This window comes from Acanthaster planci, linkage group LG03, assembly GCF_054643075.1.
Source record: "Acanthaster planci isolate LZ-2023a linkage group LG03, COTS_SCS, whole genome shotgun sequence".
Lineage (NCBI taxonomy): Eukaryota > Metazoa > Echinodermata > Asteroidea > Valvatida > Acanthasteridae > Acanthaster > Acanthaster planci.
In genome coordinates, this window is record NC_141779.1 from 11,679,077 (window position 1) to 11,704,119 (window position 25,043).

Here is a 25,043-nt window from a genome sequence, read left to right on the forward strand (position 1 = left end):
GGGATTTGGAACCGCTGTTTTGAAAGTGTTTTGCGTTATCCCTAATTTTGCCATTGACCAGGGTTTCTTTGAACATTTTTCCAAATCAGAGAGCCCTCTTTCTTTTTTGTTTCTATTTCACAGCTTTGATATTAGGGAAAAGAGAGTAAATGAAATCAAATTAAATTGCTTGAAAATACCTCAGCGTTAACACCCTTCTAAATTATTTATTTTTTTTGTTTAATGCTGATGAATGTAGTGCCCTCCCCCATCATATTCCTTGGGGTGTCCTCATTAAATCCTTTTCCTTGAATGGCTTCTTAAATTTCCAGAGCACTTTTCAATGAGAGTAATCCATAAGGCATAACTTCCAGGTTTCTTACATAAATACCAGTAACTTAAGAGGACCAGAAGTTGCAAAAAAGAAGTAATAAAGTGCAGTTCAAATCATGGACATGTCATTAATGTCTCGGGCCACATATTTTATTTCATTCAATTAAAATCCTCCAACTATTACACTGATTACAGGAGTTACAAAAAGTACATGGAATACTCATCTAGAATTCAAAATCATTTTTTGCATACAAAATCCCTAGATTTGTCTCAAATGTATTAACATTGAGTGAAGTTGAACAGGTTACACAATATCAAATCTGTACTCTCTAATTCATATTTCTCCAAAATCTAAAAGGCAAAGGGCTTGTATTTATTTTACCCAAGCCTGACACATAAACAAGCCCATATTGAATTGATGGACCATTTTGGAATACAAAATGCATAAACCAAAGGCACTTAAAAGTTTCCTGAGGGAGACTGGACCTGTTCAGTACTACAGCCTTAAACTTTCTATTTTATTCTTCTATTGCAAGTTGTTGCCATCTTAAGACTCAAATCTGTGACTTTCAAGACCAAGTATGGCAAATCGAATGGTGAATCTTCTGTTTGTGAAAAAAATCAAGCAAGTGGAAATGAAGAAACCTGAATAGCAATTTACTTCTAAAATTTTCCACCCCTTTCCTTTTGTCCACTTGAAGGTGGGTATATTTGGCCAAAAATTTCAGCTCTTGAAAAAGGTAAGATATGGCCACTAACACAGACAAATACCAAAAATGCTGATTTACACCAGTCATTTGAAGAGTATTTGTACCACGTTTCTTACAAAAACCTCATACTTTTCAACAATGTGGGGCATGCCCATATACTACAACAGGGCCATATATGAATGGCCTCAAATGGCCTCAAAGTTCAAATTCAACGCACAGTGTGCCTCCCCAGACTTCTCAGACTTTGTGTGTGCAAACAGAGCACTGACAGGTTTAAATGTCAGTCGAGTTGATCGAGTCGAGGTATGCTTGAGGTTTGAAACCATTAGCTTGTAGGCCTACCTGTGTATACAGATGGTCAGATCACGGTTACATACAAAGTGGATTTAGAAAAATAAAACAAGAACATATCTTGTTTAAATACAGACATTCAAGGAAAAGGGACCTTCAAGTTTAAGAGTTGCTGTTGAACCTCCCCCTTCCCATTTCATTTGTTTTCTCTTAGGTGAGCAGCAGACCCTATGTACAGACATGTAAATATCTGTTAGTTTGTCTATCAAAGTAGCAATCTAATCTATTTGCGGCAAAAGCTTTGTTCAAGTCCTGATAAAGACAATAAGCAAGGACAGTTGTGTTCAGAAAAAAGAGATTCAAATTTTCCAGAAGCACCTAATGAGTGAAGCTCTTTTTAGAAATACAATTTTAAGCTTGAGTTAGTTACATTTACTGAACATGAGTACAGCTGACATCTTCGTACCACATACCGAGATATGGAATTTGTTTCAAAACATAAAACTCACATTCACAACATAAGAGTGTCACTATGCCAACCTGACGCCCCATTCTACCAGTCCACTTTTCACTGCTGAGCCAAAGCAACACCGATGCCAAAATAAACCTTCGAGAACATATAGTTATGTACAGCATAATTCTGAAATAAGTTGGTTGAAAGAGCTACATTTTCCCAGTGGACATACTGGTCTAGGCAGTTAGTGGGGAGGCTGTGGCTGGGGCAGCAGCTCTGCTGCCATCATGGAGATGCCACCAACAGCAGCATCAGTGGCTGGTGTCTCATGCGTCACAGTGCCTGCTGTTTCCTGCGTCAGTACGTCCTGTCTCCTGCGTCAGTGCCTGCTGTCTCCTGCAGCTCCTTCTGGATCTTGTAGATCTTCTCAGCCAAGAGGTGATAGTACTCCTCCTGTGACAAGACCAGGCAGTAAAAAACAAATGAGTGAATTAAAAAGTAAGCAAGGGTGATTGGTTTTCCGGGTGGTTTTTCCGCAATGGACACTGGTCTTCCTAAGGGGCCACTCAAAATTTCAGTGCTTTTTTTTCGACTTTTCGACTTTTTTTTCTTTAAATAGTGTCTGGGTCAAGCAAGGAAATTCATGAAAAAACGAAATTTACATTTTACATTAAAATCGAGAAAAAAGTGTTTTTCCTGACTTGCATGAAATACGTGTAGGCCTAGCGTGCACACCACGCATATATAGCTCCAAAACACCAGCATTCCAAAAATGCAATCTTTTTCAACTTTGTTTCCATATACAGACAGGTTGACCTTTCCTGAACATTATTAAGCAAGTGTAAAACATCATTGGAGGAGCTGGTGTTTACTCTTACACTTGGAAGCCGGGTGCTTGCAGCGGTGATTAAACACATCAAACACGAATGTAGCAGGGCAGCAGACGTATTATATAAACCTACTGGTACAAACAGTGAATGTTGAACACCAGTTAATAACGGTGAAATGTTGATCACCTTGAATCTAAGACTAACTAGACAGCAGCAAACTGCATCCAAATCTGTTGGCTAGAGCTAGGTCTACATCTCCATTCCAATAGAAATACATGTGCATGTGCATGGAGACGCAGTAATTGACAGTAGGCATAGAAGTACCTCGGGAGGTCCATTTTTGAGCAGATTGGACAAGGCATGCTGTTGCGTGCGCGATCGATAGCAATCATTTATTGCAATTCCACCCATCATCTTGTCACACTGTGTTGCATTATAGATTTTTACATGTATATGAATTTATATCAAATGCATGTATAATGTACACGTACTGGATGAAAATTCAATTTTTTTTTAATCAAAATGGGGGTGGGTGGGTGGCCAAAATTTTTTTTAAATCGAAATTTAAATAACATTGAAAATTTTGAGTGGCCCCTAATCTGTACACGAACCATTAGTGGAAAGACTCTGATGAGAGACTTGGCAAACACCTGCAGTTCTCTAAGAGTAGTACATGTAGTTTACACTAGCAATGAAGTCAGAGCACTTTTATGCACATTGAGGGACTATGAGGGATCAGAAGAGGGTTCTTTCTTCTGAGGCCACAAGCTTTATATGTAAAAAAGGACAAGAAACTGTGAAACTCTTTTAATCCAACCATACATTTCGGCGATTCAACAAGCAATTCAATAATTACAGCAACACTTTTATTTTCCATTGAGTGTTTTAGAGTTGTTCTTCAATGTTCTGCTCATGTGAGGCTCCACAGTGGAAACTCTGAAGTACTAGTGCCCAGCCAGGCAGTCTCTGGAATTTACATGTGCACAATGTCTTGGTGCATGATTCACGCCGATGCAAGATTCATGTACTGACCTATACACATCTGACTACATTTCAACCAATCGGGATAAATAGCCAGCAAGAGGTGTGTTACAATGGAGATGCCTGTTTTATGCAATTTTGTACCTTAATGATTTCATTACTTCCCCTTTTTATTTTACTGATTTCTACCTATGAATATTTGATTTTGAAAACAAATATTCAAGTATTTAATGACTGATCAACAATTTGAATATCCAGCACAGCCCTGGTTGTTTGATTATCCATAAAAAGGTATGAATTCCTGACACAAAAAAGACTGTACATCACTTACCCTACTGCTGGCTCGCTCATACATGTCCTTTCCCATTCTTTGGGCAGAGGCTACTACTTTTCCCATTCCCTTGTCCTTCATGGCTTTGGGTCAGGTGATGGAAATACTGCTTGAACTCTGGGAGAGAAATCATTATTCTTGAATACCCACATCATATAATTTTCAGCAATCGTTTGCATAAAATGCTTAATTAATGTGTTTTTGGCAATTTTTATTCCGAAAAGTTAAAGAAAACATTCTGAAATCAAATCAGTGCACATTTGCAATTTCAAATGCGGTGCCAATTAAGGTGGAAGAATCAAGGATTTTACTTACAATTTAAAGACAAGGTGATCGTGCAAATCCTGGGTAACAAACTGCTGCCACGGCTGTGTGTAGCCAGGGATGGGCATGGTAATACCCATGCCAGCGTTGCTGGTCGGGGAACAACAAATTCGAAACTGGCATATCATCAGAGGTATCTACGAGATCAATGCATGTGTTGGAAGAAAGAATTATTCAGGCAGGGTATGACCAAAGGCTGTATAGCACCACGCAGCGGCGCAAGATGGAGACCTTCACCCATCATTTGGGTGTGAGTATGCTATGGCACCCACACCCGGTATACCTGCATCTATGCATTAAGATTCACACTCGAATGGCACCCAAGGTGGTGGTAACACCTTTTGGCCAAGTTCTCCATCTTGCACCACTACGGAGCGCTACACAATCTTTGGACATGACCATAAAGAGCATCTGGTGCACTGCTGCAAGTTGATGAGAAAACATTGTCAAATAATATGCACACAAAAACTTCAAAACCATTAGTGCTGGACAAAAAATGTATTTTGCACTTAATATATTAAGAGATAAGGACGAGGGAGTTTATTTTATTGAAAGAGAAATTGACATTAGTCCGGGGCTAGAAAATGAAGATTTAGAGAAACAGAAAATGGAAAGGCAGGCAGTATGTGTGGATCCGTTTTTCTAGCTGGTGCTTCTTTCAGCAGTGTTATGTATCATACAAGGGAATTAACTCCTTTAATGTAATATTTTGTAACATTCAACAGACTCTCTCTGTCTTTCATGATGACTGTTTGACTTCTACATAACTACACATGCAAAGTCAAACTAACACCAAGTCTCTCCTCTATTAACCATTCCTATTGAGCTTCATTATCATTCAACTGAAATGCAAGGCATACTGAAAAAGATGTCTTTGGAAGACTGCGTTTCAAAGAATGCATTGAAATATACACAGTTGTACACATGTACTTGACATTTTTCCTTCATCGACACAAATTTATAACACCATACACTAGGGCTGAGATTGGAGGACACTAGGGCGGAGATTGGAGGAAAATGAACATCCATGAAATAAACACGAAAAGTTTTGAAGCCCCACCATGGCTTTAAGGTGTATAGTAATCCTTCCCCTCGGAGAGTGGGTCGGGTCTCCTAGCGACACTTACCCGTGCCCACCCTACATATGCAAATTTCCCAAGTGCCCATTACAATTTGCTGAAATGACTTGATTATGTATTGTGCCTCTTGACCCTTCACAATGCAATGCGGTCCCGCCACCAAGTTCGTCCTTCTTTTCGAAGCGGTAAGATCACCGGAGCCAAAGTGGGGAAGGATGGGGCTGCGGCTGGGCAGGGGTAAATATCACTAAGAGGTCGACCCACTCCACGTGGGGAAGGAGTTCCCGTCACATACCCCTGCCTAGCCTACATATGCAGAGTGGCACCGTACCCTGAAGGTGGATCGGCGACAGGAGTATAATACCTAAAGAACATAAGGCGGGTTTCGCAAGAGCGGACTCTGACCTAGAGACCCTACTTAGGCTAGCTATAAGCCTTCTGGCCCGGAGCAGAACATGTTGTGTGGACTACCAAGCGGAGGGTCGCTCTGCCATTAGTGGTCTCGCACTGCAGGACATCCTTTAGGTAGCATTCGGTGAAGGTGGAAGGAGATTTCCAACAAGCTGACTGGCAGATTTTGGCTAGTATGACCAGGATGTAGAAGCAGCCCGAACACCATGAGCCGTGACGTACGCCCTAGCCATCTCATCATGCTGAGCCGGCCAGTCCTGAATAGCTGAGACCATCCATCGGGCGATAGTGTCCTTAGATGCTGGTTGGAAGGGCTTCGTTGTGGTTATGAAGAGCTGAAAATCATATTCCCGGTGACGGTTGGTCCTGGCAAGGTACCACTTGAGAGTCCGAACCAGGCACCATTTCTTGTCAGAATCGTCTCCCGCGAGTGAGGTTATATCAGGGACGACTATGTTGGGAAGTGGGCCTGGGAAGGTAGGCGTCTTGTTTTTAGTGAGGAACCCGATGGATGGGATGAGACGAACTCCGTGAGGCTCCCAGCGGATGTGGCTATCAGAAGTCGATAGGGCACGCAGCTCGCTACCCCGTCTCGATGGGACGACCGCCAGGAGGAATGCCAGCTTGATACTGAGATGGAGGTCAGAGGCGTCAGCTAACGGCTCAAAGGGGGGACCACCAAGAACGTCAAGTTCCCAGGATAAGACGCGTCTGACATGGGGGCACTCGATAAACATTCCTTAAAGAAGATGGTTGATAGCAACGTTGTCAGAGACAGTCCACCCATTGCTGAGGCCCGTGTGTACAACCGCCAAGGCCGACCGGTAATTGCGGATGGTGGCAACCTCGAGGCCCGAGTGAAACAGGTACATGAGGAAGTCTACGGCGGAACTCACAGGAGCTTCAGCCGGAGAAACATTGTGGTCATCACACCATCTAGTAAAATTTTGTAGTCGGGTGTTGTAAATCTTGCAGGTGGATAGTCGTCGACCCCGCGCCATCATGGACGCAGCATCTGCAGAAAGGCCCGATGCTCTGACAGATCATTGAACAACGTCCAACACGTCGAGTGAAGACCCTCCGATGCTGGTTGAAGGATCCCTAATCCAGGCTGACGGAGGATGTCCTCTCTGACCGGAAGGATTATCGGTCGCCGTACCAGGACTCTTGTCAGTCTTGGAAACCACAGTTGGTGAGGCCAGAATGGGGCGACGAGGAGGATTCGACATGGCTCCCATTCTATCTTGCACAGGACCTGCGGAATGAGGGAGATTGGGGGAAAGGCACAAGCCAGAAGGCCCATCCAGTCGATCGGTAGGGCGTCAGTCGCCCACCCCTGCGGGTGAGGAAACCTGGAACAGAAAGTCAGGAGATAGGCCTTGTCAGCGGATGCAAAGAGATCGATAGGAGGACGTTCAACCTCCGTGAAGATATGGCTGACCACATTCGGATGAAGGGTCCACTCCGTCGGTCTGACGGCACCCCAAGAAGGTGCGTCGGCCATGTTGTTGCTGGTTCCCGCTATGAGGATGGCTTGAAGGGTAACGCCTTGATCGATCGTCCACATGAAGAGCTGCCACACAAGGGTGCAGAGTTGGGGAGAGCGAGTATTGCCTTGATGATTGATGTACGCCTCTGCCGTGGAGTTACCGCTCTGAACTCGGATGTAGCGACCTACTAGGTGTTGACGAAAGCGGCGAAGAGTGTTGAACACCGCTTGGAGTTCCAACACATTGATGCGCTTGTCCCTAGAGGCGGAGTCCCAAGCCCCGGAGGCATGGAGTGGAGGCAGAGAGGCTCCCCATCTGAATAGCGACGCATCCGTCGTCACCATCACGTCTGGGCCCAAGGGGGGACAATGGGCAGGCCGGCCGTCAAACGCTTGGTGATAGTCCACCAAGGAAGGTGACTGCGTATATTAGGTGGAAGAGATACTTGAGCAGTAATTGGGTTGCTCTTGGGATGATACTGAGACAGGAGATGTAGTTGAAGTGGTCGCATCCGTAGTCGACACCAAGGAATGAGATCGACCAGGCTGGCCATCAAGCCGAGTAGACGGAGCCAGGCCAATGCCTGGGGAGCCTGGGCCGTAAAGAACTGGAAGAGGCAGTCGCGAAGGAGGATGCGCTCCGGCGTCGGAGTCACAACACCTTTGCGGAGGTCAAGAACAGCCCCAAGGTATTTTGGCCTTAGTTATGAGGTGAGATTGGACTTGTAGTTGATGAGAAACCCCAGACGTACGGTGATGTCGAGAGTGAGGGAGGTGGAAGCCGTGGCCTAGTTGAGGGAGCGGCCGACGATCAACCAGTCATCTAGATATTGAAAGATGAGCATGTCTCGCTGGGGCAGGTGAGCAGCGAGTGTCTTGGCGACTCGGGTAAAAACCCTTCGAGAAGTGGAAAGGCCGAAAGGGAGAGCCTGGAACTCGTAGATTTGGCTACAATAATCAAAGCGAAGGAATTTGCGGTCCTGCTCGTGTATTGGAATATGAAGGTACGCAGGTCTATGGATGCGGCCCAACATGGAACCGGCAGAGAATACATGACTACGTTCAAGGTCTCCACCCGGAACCGTTTCCGCTTAATAAACGTGTTGATGAGCGGCTTCAGGTTAATTATTGGTCGCCACTTCCCGGACTCTTTCTTGGGTGTCGAAAGGAAGCCGGTGGACAGTTGACTTGAGTGTACCAATATAGTGGCTTGTTTGTGTAGTAACGTTGAAATATCCTCCTCCAGAGCCAGTCGCCTGGAATTGTCGTATGGAGGAGGAGTGGAGCGAAAGACCATCTCGGACGGCGGGGAGCTCGTGAATTTGAGGGTGTAGCCGGGGGCGATGGTGGCGAGGACCCAGCTGTCTGTGGTGATTTCAGCCAGAAATTGCCCAGATGGCCGCCGATGGGTTTGGGATCGGTGGTCGTCAAAGGTGAAGGAGAATAGTCACCAGCGCCGCCTCCCGAAGGGACCAGGGGCACAGGGTGTAACCGCCAAAGTTATAGTAAACAAACAGCGTTATAGCTCAGTTTATACTCGTGCTTCAGTTGTCCTGTTTAATTTCACCCACAATGGTATGACTTCTGTCACAAGGTGTAATTTCACAGACCAGTCTGATAGGGCTTGCACACAGGGCGTCAAATAAACTCCATATATGGAACTCTCTCCAAATCTATCAATCAGTGATAAAGACAATTGCATGTACATGTCAATAGGGCCTAGGGAAACCCTCAAAAGGTTAAACTGCAGTTGCAAATATTAACTAAAGTTCTTCAAAATGTGAAATCTATTACAATAAAAAATAATAATGAAAAGCTTACTTTTGCTGAGCTTCCAAGGATGTCAATCTGTTGGCAAATTACTTGTATGTATATCTACATAGGAGTAGCAAGGCATGTTAACATAGAAGTGGTCAAAGCATGTCTACCCACAGGAGTGACTAAATATGTGTACAATGGATGTACTCTTGCATACCGAATGAACCACACCCCAAAATGACAGCACCCCCAGGCAACCAAAGTATAGCATCCTCAGGCAACAAATTACAGTGCCCACATGGCTAACAATTAAACTTGTTACAAGTCCAAATTCTGTCTGTAACACGGGGCGTGAACCTACGGCCGGCGGGTTGTGGCCGGAACCTCCTGGAAGCAGCTGCAGGTGGAGCTGGACGGGGGTTCGGAGACCGGGCTGCTGGTCAAAATGGATGGCTGAAGGGGCGGCCCGAGGAAGAGGACGAGCTTGGTCGCCGTCTTGGTGGTGGAGGTGGTTTTTGTAACTGAGGGGCTGCGGGTTCACAGAGTGAAATTTTCTTGGCGGTTTCTATGCGCTTCACTTCTGACTCAAGGATATCATTAAATCTCCCGGCAAACAAATCATCCCGAGAAGAGGCAGATCGCGGAGTTTGTTCTTGACTGACTCGTAGGGAATGTTCATAGCGTCCACTGCATTGACCCTGCAGCTAGAAGTAGCTAGGAGGGAGATGTGGGTGAACTTCTCGAAGACAAAGTTAAGGCAAGGGCTGCAAAGTAAGGCGAGACGGAAGAGTCCTCCTCACAGGCCCGAACAATATACTCTGAGAGAAGAAGGAGAAGGCCGACCATCGGCTTTCCTCCTTCTTCTCTCAGACAAAGAACCGACTCGAAGTTCGCCTTGTCCTTATCCCGGAAAGTGGAGCGCTTAAAGGCATCAGAAGAAATCTTGTCCCTAGGAGCGTCAGGGATGTCCTGAGCTGACAAGAAGTGAGAAATGTCTTCCTTGGGGAAGCGGTAGTAGCACAGAGCCCTGGAAGGCATTGCACCAATGCTTAGCCTTCGCGAGGACATTCATCATCTCCACGCAAGAGTGGTCCACCGGAATCTCTGGGAAGACAGGCTCAGACGACTCAAGGGTGACGTTTAAATGAAGTTTGTCCTAGCTTCACGGGCGCAGGATTCGAAGATGGAAGGCCGAGGACATGTACCATGTCACGCTGAAGAAGACGGAGGCGGTCCTTGGGTTGAGTAAGGCCAGCGACAGAATCGATCTCCTTATCCTCTGAGGAGAGCGGTTGAAGGCTCGCAGGGGGAGGGGGAGGCACCGAACCGTGGTCAGAGTGGGTCAGGTCGGCACGATCTAGGGGCGGATCCCGCTGAAAAAAACTGGTCTGGTTGAGGAACAGAGGCCATTTCCGCCTCCGAAGGCGCTCCTTGCGAGGGAGGAGGAACAGCCCAAAGGGGATCCGGATCAGGCTCCGTTGCTGCCGGCTGAGGCTTGGAGACTATCTTGCGGGCGAGAGAAGTGAAGGCTTCCGAAAGGGACTGAAGGGTTGCGTCCATGGAGGCGGATCTGAATCTGAGCTGCGCTTCTTCTTAGCCTTGAATGAGGAAGAAGAGGCCACTTTGACCTTGCGCTTCTTAGTTTTGCCAGAGCGGAGGAGCCGGAAGCCAGGACAGACGGAGGTTTAGCCGGGTGGGGGTCCCCCGAGTGATCGGTCATATCCTGGGAGGAATGTCCCATATCGGGACTGGCGGCCTCATGTCCGGAGTCCATCGGCAGCAAAGGTCATGATAGAACTGCGGATGGGGTGCGGCAGACGAAAGCCCCGGCGGCGTAGCAGTCTAAAAGGGCTAGCTTCGTCCGGTGTGGCTTGAGGATATGTGCTCTGTTGTAGTGCTGGTTTGCCAGCAGTTGAGGTGGTAGACGCGGCGAGCCCGCCGTGGAACCTGTTGTCTGCCTGGAAGGGGTTGACTGGTCCAGTTTCTGAGCGGACGTCACCTGGCGAGCGGCAGCCGGTGAGGGACCCGGGGCAGACGGTGGGTCGTCACCCCGCATGCCCCGCTGGGCCATCGGTCGGTAGGGTTGCTCGAGGATGTGGCCGGTAGCACGACACTCACTACCTGCAGCATAGAGAAAAGACAGCCCATTACACTCTGGACAACGATGATCAAGGGTAACATAAGCACGGCCCCACCGGTAGACACCCAGAGTAGCTGCCTGCTCAACACAATCAATGTAGATAAGGTTCCGGGGTATATTGCGGCCCCTGCCTGCTCACCCCCCGCCCACTGGGTCTTTCCTCGTCAAGGCCGTTAATCTCGGATAACGCAAACTGCACCAAAAAGGAGCGGGGCAGTCTGCAAAGCCCCGCTCCACGCTCCACGGCCAGGCCATCCCTCGTTGGGCCGGTATTGTTCTAATGCACGCATCACATTGAGAAAAAGGACTGCACGCTAGCCCTGTTCAACGGTCATATACATGCATAACCCAGTCCAACGGTAGGTCACACCCAAACCTATAGATAATGCACAGAAAAAGTGGCAGAAAAGAACGACAAGGTACGAAATACAAAGAAAAGCACTCTTACCAATATCACAGAAAACACTCTTTATTGTACTCAGGAATCAAGTCTATTCACAAACGCGAAAGGTTACGGAACTCGCAACTCGGAAAATGCCAAATACACATCCGTAAATTAAAGGCGCTGAGAACATGGCGGCGGGACCGCAATGCACTGTGGAGGGTCAAGGGGCAAAATGCATAATCAAGTCTTTTCAGCGAAGTGTAATAAGCACTTGGGAAATTTGCATATGTAGGCTGTGCAGGTGTGCTATCAAAATCATGAAAACAGGATAATTATGATGAAAACAATCGAGGAATCAGGATAATTCTGATGAAAAATCCTGTAGTAGTAGGGAAGTGCCGGATCTGGCTAAAATCGAAAACCGTCGAAAACTTCCCAACGGTTTTTCAAAATTCCCAAAACTCGAGATTAGCAAAATTGAAAAACCCTCCTATATCTACCCAACACTTTTTGGAAAGTTATAAAAACCGCTACATTTACCCCTAAAAACAACAAAAATCGTCCGGATTTTAAGATAAAGTGCCACTTTTGCCGACATCGATTTTTCAGATTATCAAAACCATCGGGTAAGTATACGACGGTGTACCCTTTTTTGCCAAAAATCGGTTATTCCCTACTACTATTATTTCCCCCAAAATACTGACTCATTGACACCTGTAGGCGTGTTTTTTGCAAAAAAAAAATGACTCGTTGACACTCGTGAGGCGTTTTTACAAAACGCAAACGAAAACGACGGATTACTAATCGATCGCCGGGCCAACTGTAAACAGCTGTAAAACCAAAATAAATTTAATTCAAATAAGAATGTCATCGAATCAAAAAATGAACGTCAAATTACGTTAAAAATACAATGGTTATAATACATAGAATAAGTCGTTCTTAATGAAGTACATCGGTAGTCATAATTAATACAAGCGGTAAAAAATTACTCAAAGCAGTTTCAAAATTTATCTCGCAAATCGATCGACGAGTTACGAAAATTGGCGGATGACAATAATTTACGTCCAGTTGCCACGGGTAAAAAAGGCTGGATTTTGAGAAAAGATTTCATCACCGCGATTAAAGGTTTCATAAATCCGGAATAAATACGCCAATTACAAATACGCAACGTAAAGCAATTCTAAAGCAAATGCCAGAATTGGAAATTAATTCCGCGGGTTTTTAATGACGATGCGGTTCAATTTTTATCACACACAAAAAGGATATCGAAAAATATCGAGAGATACAGTCAAACGCAAAATTGACAGGGATCCATGTTAAAGAATAGAACGTCAAAAACCAAAAACTTATAATCCAGATGAATTAGATTTCGCGGGCATACATTTTCCCACGCCAAAGAATCACATTCCTAAAATCGAAGCGCAGAATAACCAATCGATTAATTTATACGGGTATGACAGAAAGAAAGGCACGTTTCCGACGTTTTATTTATCTAAAAACGTTTGAGCCAACAGACACGTAGACCCACTAGGCCTATTTTTTTGACAACGGGCACATACAAAATTATTGCTGGATTAAAAATACGTCTAAACTCATTTCAAATTTGGTTAGTACTCACGGCATTTACGAATGACACAAATGTCAATCTATTTTTCACAAAGCCAAAAAATTAGCCAAGCACCAAGAAGATTACAAACGATTATATATTAAACAAGCGCCGTTTAAACAAGCGCCGTGGATGCGCAGTTACATCGACAAAAACACCCAGTTACGTAAATTAGCCAATTCCAATATCGAGAAAGATTTCTTCAGATTAATGAACAATTCGGTATATGGTAAATCGATGGGAGACGTGCGTACCCATATCGAAGGTCATTTGCTGCTCGACAAAGACATAGATAAATTTACAAAATTATCTAGCTTGTCAAATTTTAAAACGGTCACGCCATTTCCTGATTGTAATCTTTCGTTTATCGAAATGTTATAAGATAAAAACGATGTTAAACAAACCAATTTACTGCGGCGTTTGCATATTAGATTTATCCAAAACTCAAATGTACGAATTTTATTACGAGTGGAAGCAGCATTTTGGAGATAAATTAAAATTGATGTATACCGATACAGATTCGCTGCTGTTACAAATTGAAACCGACGACATATACAAATGTATCTATCGAAATAAATACGAATTCGATTTGAGCAACTACCCAAAGAATCATAAAATTTACAGCCCGAAAAATGAAAAAGTCATCGACAAAATGAAAGACGAATTTCGTGGTAAAATTATTTCGGAAGGTGTTCGTATACGACCAAAACTGCATTCTCTTCTAACGGAACATCAGAATTTGAAAAAGGCAAAAGGAGTGACAAAAACAGTAACCCAAAAACATCTGACACATTCTGCGTATAAAAATTGTCTGTTCAATCGGCACAACACTTTAATAAACAACAACTATTTAGATCTGACAAGCAGCTGTTATTCACAGCTACGCGAAATAATCTGAGTCTATCGCCGTTAGACACGAAACGTTACATTTTACCAAATAGGTTAAAAACTTTAGCTTAAGGGCATTATTCTATCGGCGGTAATTCGGTTCCGCAGGCACGATTGGGAGCTCTTCTCTGACAAAAGACCGTTTAGGGTCGTTTAACAAGTAATACAACGTTGGCGTCGACGTAGACGTGGACGCTCCAAATCGGATCGGTCGCCCTTCTGACGGTGCCGCCTTCCTGTTCCCCCGAGTAATATAGGTATCTAACGATCGCGTCTGAAGGAAGATCTATCTCTCGTCTTTTTGGGACTGGTGTACTTGGTGCTTGATTTACGTGGTCTAATTTAACAGCTGCTGCAGGTTCTTTGTCAATCAACCTAGTCTTTTCTCCATTTAAGCTTTTATAATCCATTCTCCGTTTGGCAAACTGACGTTTAACATCTCTTGCGCGTATTGATGCCCAAACAAACGTTCGGCTATTCAACGATTCCCTGGGATCTATGTACAACGGGTTCACCTACTTGAATTTCAAGCTTGTTTTAGTGAACAGCCTTTTAAACTAGCCTTTAAATTCCGATCCCGAATCGACCATGGCAAATTTAGGCCAAGTCAAAGGCGACGTTTTATAAACCCGTTTTACTTACTCAGCCTCTTTAAATTTAGATCCCATGTCAACCACAGTTAACGCGTATTTACAAGTCTTGGATTCAACAGATTCCTGTTGTAAAGTACTCGGGCTGGATACGTATCCAGGGGAAGGTAAATAAATTTGCCAAATGGCTTGTTTCTTTCACCATTTTCGTATAACCGTTTTATCCGCAACAGTTTTTTGATGTAAATTATCCAAGGCACTTTCACCACACCAGTAACCCTGTGGACTGTAAAACAACCTTGAAAATTCTTTGTCAATTTTAAAATAAAGTTAACCTTAACTTTAATTGTACCGATAAGCCAAATTTCGTGCCAATACGTCAAATTTCCCCCATTGGGCACAGACGACGTCGTCGTGCCCGGTACCACTAAATTGGCGTTTAAATTCGAGCTAGACGGTGCATCCGATGACTATCGAAAAGTTTATAACAACCTCGCAAGGAATCTCGTGTCACAACTCAACGTTAGTCTACAGGGGAATAAAATTGTCAGCTTCCGCTATGCAGGTGTATTTCACAAATTTAAGGACAATTGGCTATTCCTGACACAGACAAAAAATATGGCTTACTTTGGCTTGGAACGCAGCCAACGACGGTAAAGACAAAGCGATCGCCGACGCGTTTGAGAACTGATACGCGATTCCGTTGGACGTACCGTTGTTAATTGATCACGGGCCTTTTTACCCCTCGAGTTTGAAGAGCCGTTGACGTATCAGTTAATAATCACGATAAAGTGGTTAAGTCCACAGACACGGCTGCGGAATATTCCATTTCGGATTTAACGTTGGAGTACAAAGTCGTCACTTTTTTGAGGCAAAAGCACAAGGGCAATGTGTATTATTTATTCAACCGCATTCATGCGTGGAAGAAACAGCAGGTCAACACGTCAGACACATTGTGGAACATTAACATCGATCAGATGATTAAAAGCTTGAAAGGCGTTTTGATTTTATTCAAAGATCCAACGTAAAAAATTCTCCACGATTTTACAACCCACATATCACGAAAACAAGCGTCAGAGTCGAACGTAAGCCCAATCAGCTGTACTCGCAAGGGCTGATCGAATATCAACACTGGAATAAAATCTCCAAGTATTTTGGGGACTCGGAACGGAACCGGTAGAGCGGTTGTGACAGATTTAAATTGAACCGGCGTTTATATGGGCAGTTATTTGAAAGATAAGTTCATGTATGTCTATATGATAATGGACGCGCAGTTAACAGTTCGCGACGGTAATTCTAAAAGTCTGGTTTATTAAATCCAGTTTAAGATAAAATGAGTTTGTATAAACAACGACACTGTGCCTTAATTGTGGGTAAAACGGTTAGCAGTAAGACTCAGTGGATTTTGGATCTTTTTAAAAGCGAATTTCGGTTTACATACGAAACAATCGTGATCATCTGTCCAACGCTAAGGAAAAGTTCTGGGTATTAACAGACGAAAATGTGTGATTTTGACAGAGAAAAACTCGAATTAAACGAGGCGGTGGAACTGTATCGAAAAGCGTTTGATGGAATAAACACGCTGTTTGTTGTAGACGATTGTTCAGCTGATCAGTTTATCAAATATCAGAAGAGATAGAAAGGCAGTAACACATGCGCTTTGAGTAAAATGGCTTTCAGCGGTGGGCATTATTTGCACTTATGCTGGTTGTGGACTCACTGTAAGGATCGAAACAGTTTTGGTCAAGCACTTGATGAAAACAACGTTGTAACCGACAGCGAAAGGGAATCGATTAAAACGCATTTGCGGGATGTCAAGTTAAATACCGAGCCGCCGGTTTCATATTTGATTCAATGAAAAATGATAAATCTATTTTACTTATTACCCAATATGGAGACCAACTTTGTGTCATAAATTAAAATAATAGGAATTTTTAAAAGTTAAAGATAACGGCAAACTATGCGCGGGTTACGATATAACGAATTAAATAAAATGTCTTTCGCGTTGTACATACGTACATGGGCTATTTCATCGATTGTGGTGGGGCTTCTATTTGTGAGCATAGCAATTTGAAACAAAAACATCGACGCGTCCAATGTGAAGGCGCTGGATTATGTGAGCATGGCAAATAAAGATATCGATACAAACTGTGCAACGATCCCATAAAAGTTACAATTTGTCAGTGGATTTATGATTGCTGCAAAAACGACAAGAAGTACAACCGATTTGATCCCTACTGGTTTATCGATACAGATTTTCGCCGGGATTAATTGAAGATTACGAATATTGCTATTAAAGCGATTGCAAAGTTAAAATGCAATTATTAAAACGTACAGTAGACGTGTACTATAGAGCGATTAGATAATTCAATAGGACATATTAAAAGCAACTGCGTTCTTTGTTGTTGGAGCTGCAAACTCAAGAGGAAGTCAAACAAACGTAAATAAAATGATGAACTAGAATGAACCTAATTACCACTTGTTTGAATTTGGTGTAACTGGATTAAATTAGTCCAGTTACACCATTTTTTATTTTGTTTAATTGATTGATTCCAATGCCAAAATATGTTCAACTAGTTGTCCAATTAGTAATTGCAATTAACTTGACGTTTTATACCTGCGAATATCTATCTATCAAGGAAACGTTTAACAAATTTAAAACTTGTTTATATAAATGGACAACATCAAATGTATCCTCAGTTCTAATGCAAAAACAAAATCCATCGAGCCTAAGCCAAATGTCAAAGATCGACTATGTTCAGTTGTAGCCTCGGGTGAATCAAAGAAATATCTTGGCAAAGAATATTCCATAAAGGACACTTACCCCAGCCGAACAAGAAAAGCTGTTTAATTTATGCGAGGTCAGATTCGGAAAGAAATCGTGAACGCTTTGGGAAATTCTATTCTATTCTAAAAATCCGAAACGTGTCTAACAAGGTAAAAGATTAGCTGAACATAACAGGAAGATGAAACAACAATTTTCCCGATTGAAAGTCTGTGAATTAGGGCGTGACTCAGAGACGAAATCCGAAAGTAAGTTTCTTTTGCAGAATACAGAAATTTGATTATAGGCGGTTTAGTATTTGGAGGAATCGCACTAGCTTTGTTTTGGAAAAATAAACACCGACGGTAAAAACACCCGCACCAGTTCGAACAACTACTGCTCAACCGAAAATTTTAGACATGGGATAATTTGGAAATAAAATATAAAACCGTATATATTTAAACATGAGTAACGCAAAATTGATCAACGTAGACGGGATTGCCAGTACGGTATATCACGGTGCTGTTATTAGCTTCATTTCAATGGGATACGCCATGCTTAGTAATAAATTATTGAAAATTAAAGCACCCAACTTGGATCGGTTGTCGGTAGAAGACGTTGCCAAATTAACCGCGATGTCGGCGGGTGCATTTGGCTACACAGGGCCGGCTCGTGTCGCATGGTATCCTACCGGCAATCTTGCCGATAGGTTAAAATGTAGGTTTAAAAACGGTTTATTATAAAGTAACATGGCAGAAAACGGATTCGACCTAGAGGAAATGTCCCTTGTTGGATCGAGGGGGAAAAGATTTAACGTATGATTATGATGATATTGATGATGAAAACATATGCACCACCGACAGAGAAGAAACGCCATTTACCGAAGGCTTAGTAATACCCACTGATGATAGATTAGCACGGGGAATAACAACATTTAGAACCAATTCTGCGGTAGACGACTTCTACAGATTTTTCAAACAGGCCGGTCGAAGCAATGTTCCAAAATTACCCAATTATGAAAATTTTGAAGATCGCAAACGTCGCAGTTTATTTTTTAAAGGGATTCCTGGGTTTAGTAAGGAAGCACTATTAACCGACAAAAGAAATTCGGACTTAGTCGTAAACTTGGACACTATAGCCAGAAACGCTAGGGCAGGTGGATACTCAGGCACGCAATTTGTCCGAGAAGAACCAGGTTTTAAAATGTATGGCAAAAAGACAGCAAAAATGGGCGAAACGTTAAAAATCATTAATCCTGAAATAGTTCAAATGGAAGAACTACCAAAGATAACCGACCAAGTAAGCAAAATCGTGGAAAAGCTCACAGAAAATCGGGAAGCGCAAACGGAAGGATTAAACTATCGAGAACTTCTCGCTTTAGACGAATCGCTACAAACGGTAAAAGGTGAGTTGATTTTAAACCAGGGTAAAGTTACCCAGGGACGAGTTGGACGAAAAGATCCAACAAGTCAAAAATGAATTAGAAGAAGCAGCATACGATACAGAACGAGTGGAACTTCAAGAACAGTTGGTGATTTACAAGTTGAACGACGTGGTAGATTAGAAGTCATTAACAGAAACACAGATCAGATTCGCACGCAGATCAATCGCATCAAAAAAACAATTAACGCTGTAATGGACGGTGATTTAACTTTACGCGAGAAAGTTCGGATGCTTTTTAGAGAACAAGGCGTGACTATAGTCAGCATTTTAACGGCTTTTGGATTAGTTATTAGTATGATTATTTCAAGCGTAGTGGCCGCTGTGAGAGCGGTTGGGGCTCCTAGTCCAGAGCCTACGCCTACACCAGCGCCAGAACCTACACCAGCGCCACAGTCAAAAGGCGGCGTAACCGATTGGATCAAACGACAACTGCAAAATTTGGCAAAACGTTTTGAAGAAATTAGGTCTGAAAGCACTTGCGGTATACCAGGTATAATTGGCAGTGTACTATGTTGGATATTAAACGTGGCGAGCAAGACAGCCGGTTGGATAGCCGAACACGTTTGGACGTTGTTTGTAACGGATTAATTTAGGGCCAAAAATAATCCCTTTCTCAAAATTGAGAAAGGGAATTTTTTAATGCCTTTTTCTTTTTAATTTAGGTTTAAGTCAATATTTTAAGTTAATACGTTGTACAACATAACACCAAGTCCAGCGACTGCAATTTAAACAAAGAAAGAAAAAAATAGACAGGAAACAGACTTTTTAAATAATTGTCTAACTACATTGCATGGAAAAAAGAGAACCAAACCACGTCTCGTGGATTGGAAGTGATTTTTTTTGTAACGATTATCTAACAAGCCGCAAAAGGCCATCTGAAGGGTCTGTTTCTACCGTACCCAAAGATTTGAAATCCGTTAGGGATATAAATTCTATAAAGCTGTAGCCTATGGGACTCAGTTATTCGTCACCCTCCCCAACTTGCATTTGTATAGTCAAAGGTTTTAATGAAGGGTCCAAATTTTATCAAATAAGCTTTTAAAAAGTGTTCTGAATTAAAATATGTTTCTTGAGGAGGAAATCCTAACGTGAATTTTTAAGAGGGACTTATTTTATTCACAGAGCTAGAGCTCCAAGAAAAATCATTCCATTAGGATATTGCTACGGATAAAAAAATCAGAAACTGGCCAACCTCACGATTGCAATGATGATTGACGACTGTAATTACTGACTACGGCTAAACTGGCAGTAAAATTCATTACATTTTGACATCTCACGCTCTCTTTCATCATGGCTTTTCCTACAGTAACAATGAAATATTGTACAAGTCGTGATGTTGAACTTTCATACACTAGTAAAATTTTTTGTAACAACGACCAGTGTTCATTTCGGTGCTTTAAACATTGAAATTTAGACTTCCCTCAGCAAATTCTTTGACGCCTTTTTTCCACATTTTATATAACACGGTAGAAGCTGCGGATGGAAAGACTCGCCAAGTACCCAATCCAGAATATCTAGAAATGCTGTATCAATGCTGAAATCAGCAGGGGGAGCAAGAATAACTTTTGCAGTATTAGTGTTGAGAGTGAAGTCTTGCAGCATCCCCTAGTCGTCAAAACGCTGTGTGAACACCCCTTGTTTGCCTCGATGCACATTTCTGGCAGAAACATTTGATACAGGATTTCGCAATGCTCGTTGTATCCTTTTTTCAAGATGTATTTTTTTTTCGTTGTATCCATTGTTGCCTTTCACTGTGACCGATATTTGGGATGCCTGATCTGGTAGCAAACTCACTAGGAGTTTTATTAGCTTCTCAAATTGACGAGAAATTGCGTGGTTTGGACCAATAGCAATGTGATCAGTCAGAAAATCCAGTAGATGATCTTAAAGCACGCGGAGAATTTAAGTCCAAGCTTGGACCTTCTGCCCGACCGTTCTATGCCCTTATCTGCTTTGCCATCTCCATGTAGATATTCCACCCCGATTCGGATGCGGGAGACAAGTCCCCTCCGAGTAATGCATGTAGAAACATTGTATCCATGTCAGCATATGCATCATGACCTTGCTCAAGCAGACTTCGGATAAAGCTGTTTAAGATAACACCGTCTGTCCCTAGATTCGCTTCCGCGTTGCTTCTAGAATCCTTCAAGGCAAATATTTGTGTCATCCACATCTCCTTGGGAGAGTGCCACTTTACATCGTTTAGCACCTGCTCGTTGTTTATGCATGTGATGCCAATGGTGGTGGTGGTTTCTCTGCCTATATTACAGGTGTCTCCAAAACCCGCCAAATTTCTTGTCCTCTCAACCAGTGGTACAGGTAAAGAAGACAATGCCAAAGCTCGTGTGGAGATATGGACATACCCGTGGCTGTTTGCTTAGGATGAAGAATAGCTAACTCTGCATTAATCTCACCTTTCACAGTGGCAGTTTACATTTGAAGCAAGATTTGAGGAGAGAGTCCCCCCCCCGCCTTTGTGTTGGTCATTGTTTGATCGGAATCTCAGGAATTCTTTACAGACTTCAAGGGGGGATGTGTTAGGTAACAATAGTCTAGAGTGTGTATAGGGATTGGACAGGTAAGGGGGGTACCTCTCCGTCCCATATCTTGTCTGGTGTATCAGTTTGTCTTCTAGGGACAAAGAAACTAGGCAATAGTTGTCGGAGCAGTTCGATTATTTCCGTTGGGTTTTTCGTGTCAAGCAAATGAAGTTATTTCGTGAGCCAAAACATGGAAATGTGTTGCAGAGTTATCCTGGACAATGTCATCATACAGAGAAAATCCATCTCTCAATTCTCTCATCTCCAACATAGAAATTATATATCGCCTGTCGTGAAGGTCCCATTCCAAGCAGGCATGTTTTTATTTGCTTCCCCTTTCTGTACAGTCAAAGCCATACCTAGTAAAAAATCTTCTTTCTCACCATGAGAAAAATGAAAGTTGCGTGCAATGCCCATGACACTCTCTTTCTGTTACTGTAGTCTTTTGCCAATTTCTCTGGATCACCAATCGGAGTTTCGGGCATCTGGGCTGTTACCGGTACGTCTCTGCAAGGACTTGGTGCTTTTCCTCTCTGCGCCTCGTTTTCTGATGGGATGTGGTACTGCATTGTTTCAACTTGGACTCTGTAGCTGTCAAGAATGGCTGGATTATGCTCTATTTCTGCAGGCAGGGATTGTTGTCAGGGAGTTCTCTTGCGAGTTGCTCACCATCACATGCTTCTCCTGTCCGGAGGTTGTCACCAGCTGCTCTTGATGGCTGATCAGTCTCTTTTCTACCCTGCTGTTCTTGTTCGGTTAGTATATTAGACGCAGTGTAATTTTCGGCTGGTCTATCATCCATAGGCCTGTATCGTGGTCGCTATTAAAGTCTCTATCTGCTGGCACATTTAAAAATGAAAGACGACGTATACATCTTGATTTTACAGCATTTCTACTTTGTTTAACGTCTTCTGACTCTGCAACGCTGCAATCGTTCCGGAGGGAATTACCTCCAAACAATAAAGTTAGAAAGGCTGTCAGCAAAACTGCTCGTCTTTGGCGTTCTCCTTGATTAAATAAAAATGTTCCCTTGCAACAAGTCCACGATTCTCAACCAAAGTGTAAAATGGATTCCAACCTCTTTTGCGTCATCTTTGATCTTGACCAAGGATCCAGCAGTTACTGACTCTGAACTCCTCTGTGGCTGGTTAGGAGTACATACTTGCGGTCTGACAGGGTTTCTGCACAAGACCCGTTGTGCCTGGGGTGTTTGTGTTGAGCTGTTAATTAAGGTACCAACTTCTACGACAGTGTGATTGTAATGACCCCCTGAGACATCTTTCATGGCTTCAGATGTCTCAGTGTTGTATTTACAAGTTTAAAAGGAAAATCTCGAACGAGTGTTTTCTACTTGCTACTTTTCATTTCTAGCTGAAAATAACAAGCTTTTTTTTTATAAAACTCAACAGTATTTCCAAAACAATTTGAATGATGTGCCACCTCTTCTCCTTAGCTGTGTCATTCTTCTCGAAGTGACTTCTCAAAACTCACCAGTTACAATGAACCATCCACACATGGCTCTGGTTCTCCTTAATTAGGAGTGACAGCTGGCCCAATGAAGTAAAAAAGGGGAGTAGGACAAGAGCATAAAGATCTGGGCACAAGCTTATATTGCAAAGTCACAGACTGAATGCCACCTAAAACAGTGCCTGATGTTTACAGTAAGTCTACTAAAGTTCATTTAAGCTACACTGTCAAAGACACCAAAATAAACAGTAAACTGAATGTGGACAGTTAAACCTTTTGAAACATAAAGTAGAAGTGACAGATAATCAGCTGTACTTTCTTCAGTTGAAGCAATTTGACATCACCATGGATGGGTTTAAGCAGGTATTTGAAGGTTTCTAGGACATGAATTTTTATCAGATCACCAGGTTATATCATACATTTTTAATATCCTTGAAAAAATTTTCAATTTGCACCTCACGATCCCTTAAGATCCATTGCCGGCTGAGTTTGGTTGCTCGGTGAACTAGCAGCAGGTATTACATGTAGGTCACTGTAAATACCATCACCATCACTGCACCCCTGAAACCGATGACAAACACCAACTAAATTAACTACTATATGAAAAGAGTCCGACAGTACTTGAGTAATAAACTGACAGTGGACTTACATGTAAATGCAACTTAAACAAATTTGCTCCACTCCAGAGCCATTTTTGAAACTTTTCAGAATCACTATTCAGTGGCTGATAGGTACATGGGAAAGGCATGAAGCTCCTGGCTGATGGCTTCCAAAGGTGCATGAGCAATTCATAACAACATCCAAACCATCTAGATGAGGCCCTCCACTCTGTTTTCTGTGACTAGATCGAATACATATGAGATCTTCAGTGCTCAAACCATATGAGAAAATTCCAAACCTGGGCCTTTGTATAACAGCTTTGTACAGACAGAGTTTCTTTAGGTCATACCCCTGCGATTGTGATTCTGAAGTTCCTGTGAAACTGCAGCTGGATATAAAAATCGAGATTTGGAAGACCCGAGTTTGTTCAGAGTACCGGTGTAAACATTTCTACTCAAGTATCACGACAAATCTAGCAACATTTCATTGGTCACTTTCCCATGGCCCCTCAAATATGCCACAATATTGGGTTTTGTAAAGGGGCAACTGTTGCACGTACAACAGTAGTGAAGCGCGATAGTTATCATCATGGTTATTGCCATATCGGTGCAGGCCACTGATCATTACCATTGACAGCATTACCACGCTCTCTGGATTTGCCTGTACAGGCCTTACCAAAAAGTATTGCTTTAAAAATAACTGGATTAGACAATTTAAGCATACTGGCCCATCAAATCTATATGTACATATAAAAACTGCCAGGAATATGTTCTGTTTCAATTAAATAGCATCACTCACGTTCAACTTTCCTCTGGTGGCAGCTGTTGCTAGGTCTACTGTAGTCCAGATTCCTGCTGTTGTTCATCATTTCTCTCCGAACCCTGTGCACAAACTTCATACACGCAGACATACACCCACCTCATACACATAAGTGCATTTAAATGCACTTGTACACTGTAAATGGAATGTCACGCGCACACCGCAAAACGGGGGAGGGTTTGTAACATCTTGCAATCTTTCACAGCTATACACAGTGCAGTGCATATCGTATATACATGTACTGTATATCCAGACATACACACAGAATGTCGCATAATGAACAGAAGATGCCATCCCCAACATCTGAAAATGGTCAACCAAAATGCAGAGCAAGTGTGGCCACTGGCTGGCATAATGCATGTGCATTGTGATTAACACAAACGGCATGAACAATGTCGTCGGGAGGAAATAAGAGATTTGTGGGAACAAAATTTCAGACTTTGCGAAAAATACTTGGTCTCATGGTCTGAAACTCCGTACGACCGTTTTCAAGAGCTTTAGGTACCTAACAGTTGCTCTCAAGGGAAAATTTGATTGAAAAAGCGGAGTTGGCATAACTGGATCACCACCACAAAAGCTGGATTCAGAAAACACATAGCATTGTCATCCATGAAAATAACAACACCTCTAAGTCACTTAGAGTAGTGACTTAGAGTTCTTGAAATAGATAGAATCAAGCAGCAGGACTGCCAGAGTGTATTTCTGAGGGTCTGTTTGTTTCACATGGATCTGAATTTCAATCAGTGATCCTAAAGCTGGTTCACACCATGCATTAGGTGACTTTTGGTGTCTGTAAACCAACGATAGATCACTGATCGTGATCCAGATCTG

General features: G+C 42.9%; 1 protein-coding gene across 2 annotated transcripts; it reads right to left on the reverse strand.

The window, feature by feature from the left end:
• Window positions 1–237: 237 nt before the first annotated feature.
• Window positions 238–25,043, reverse strand: LOC110987504 (protein cbp-1-like). Of its 2 annotated transcripts, XM_087134406.1 has the most exons (5): window positions 24,192–25,043; window positions 23,249–23,354; window positions 4,225–4,370; window positions 3,910–4,026; window positions 422–2,220 (listed from the first exon to the last, which is right to left on the reverse strand). In XM_087134406.1, the coding sequence occupies exons 4-5, from the start codon at window positions 3,988–3,990 to the stop codon at window positions 2,125–2,127; spliced, it is 177 nt and encodes a 58-aa protein (XP_086990532.1). In that variant the 5' UTR covers window positions 3,991–4,026; window positions 4,225–4,370; window positions 23,249–23,354; window positions 24,192–25,043; the 3' UTR covers window positions 422–2,124. The 2 variants fall into 2 exon arrangements, 1 of the variants encoding a protein (XP_086990532.1); XR_002599287.2 differs by lacking the exons at window positions 23,249–23,354; window positions 24,192–25,043 and having other exon boundaries at window positions 238–2,220; window positions 4,225–12,433.

What these genes read in the sequence shown, in the direction of transcription:
- LOC110987504 (XM_087134406.1), bottom strand. Translation starts at nt 3,990, where the DNA reads ATGAAGGACAAGGGAATGGGAAAAGTAGTAGCCTCTGCCCAAAGAATG. An exon ending in ATGAGCGAGCCAGCAGTAGG is followed by an intron (nt 2,221 to 3,909) that starts GTAAGTGATGTA and finishes GTCTTGTCACAG; the next exon opens with GAGGAGTACTATCACCTCTT.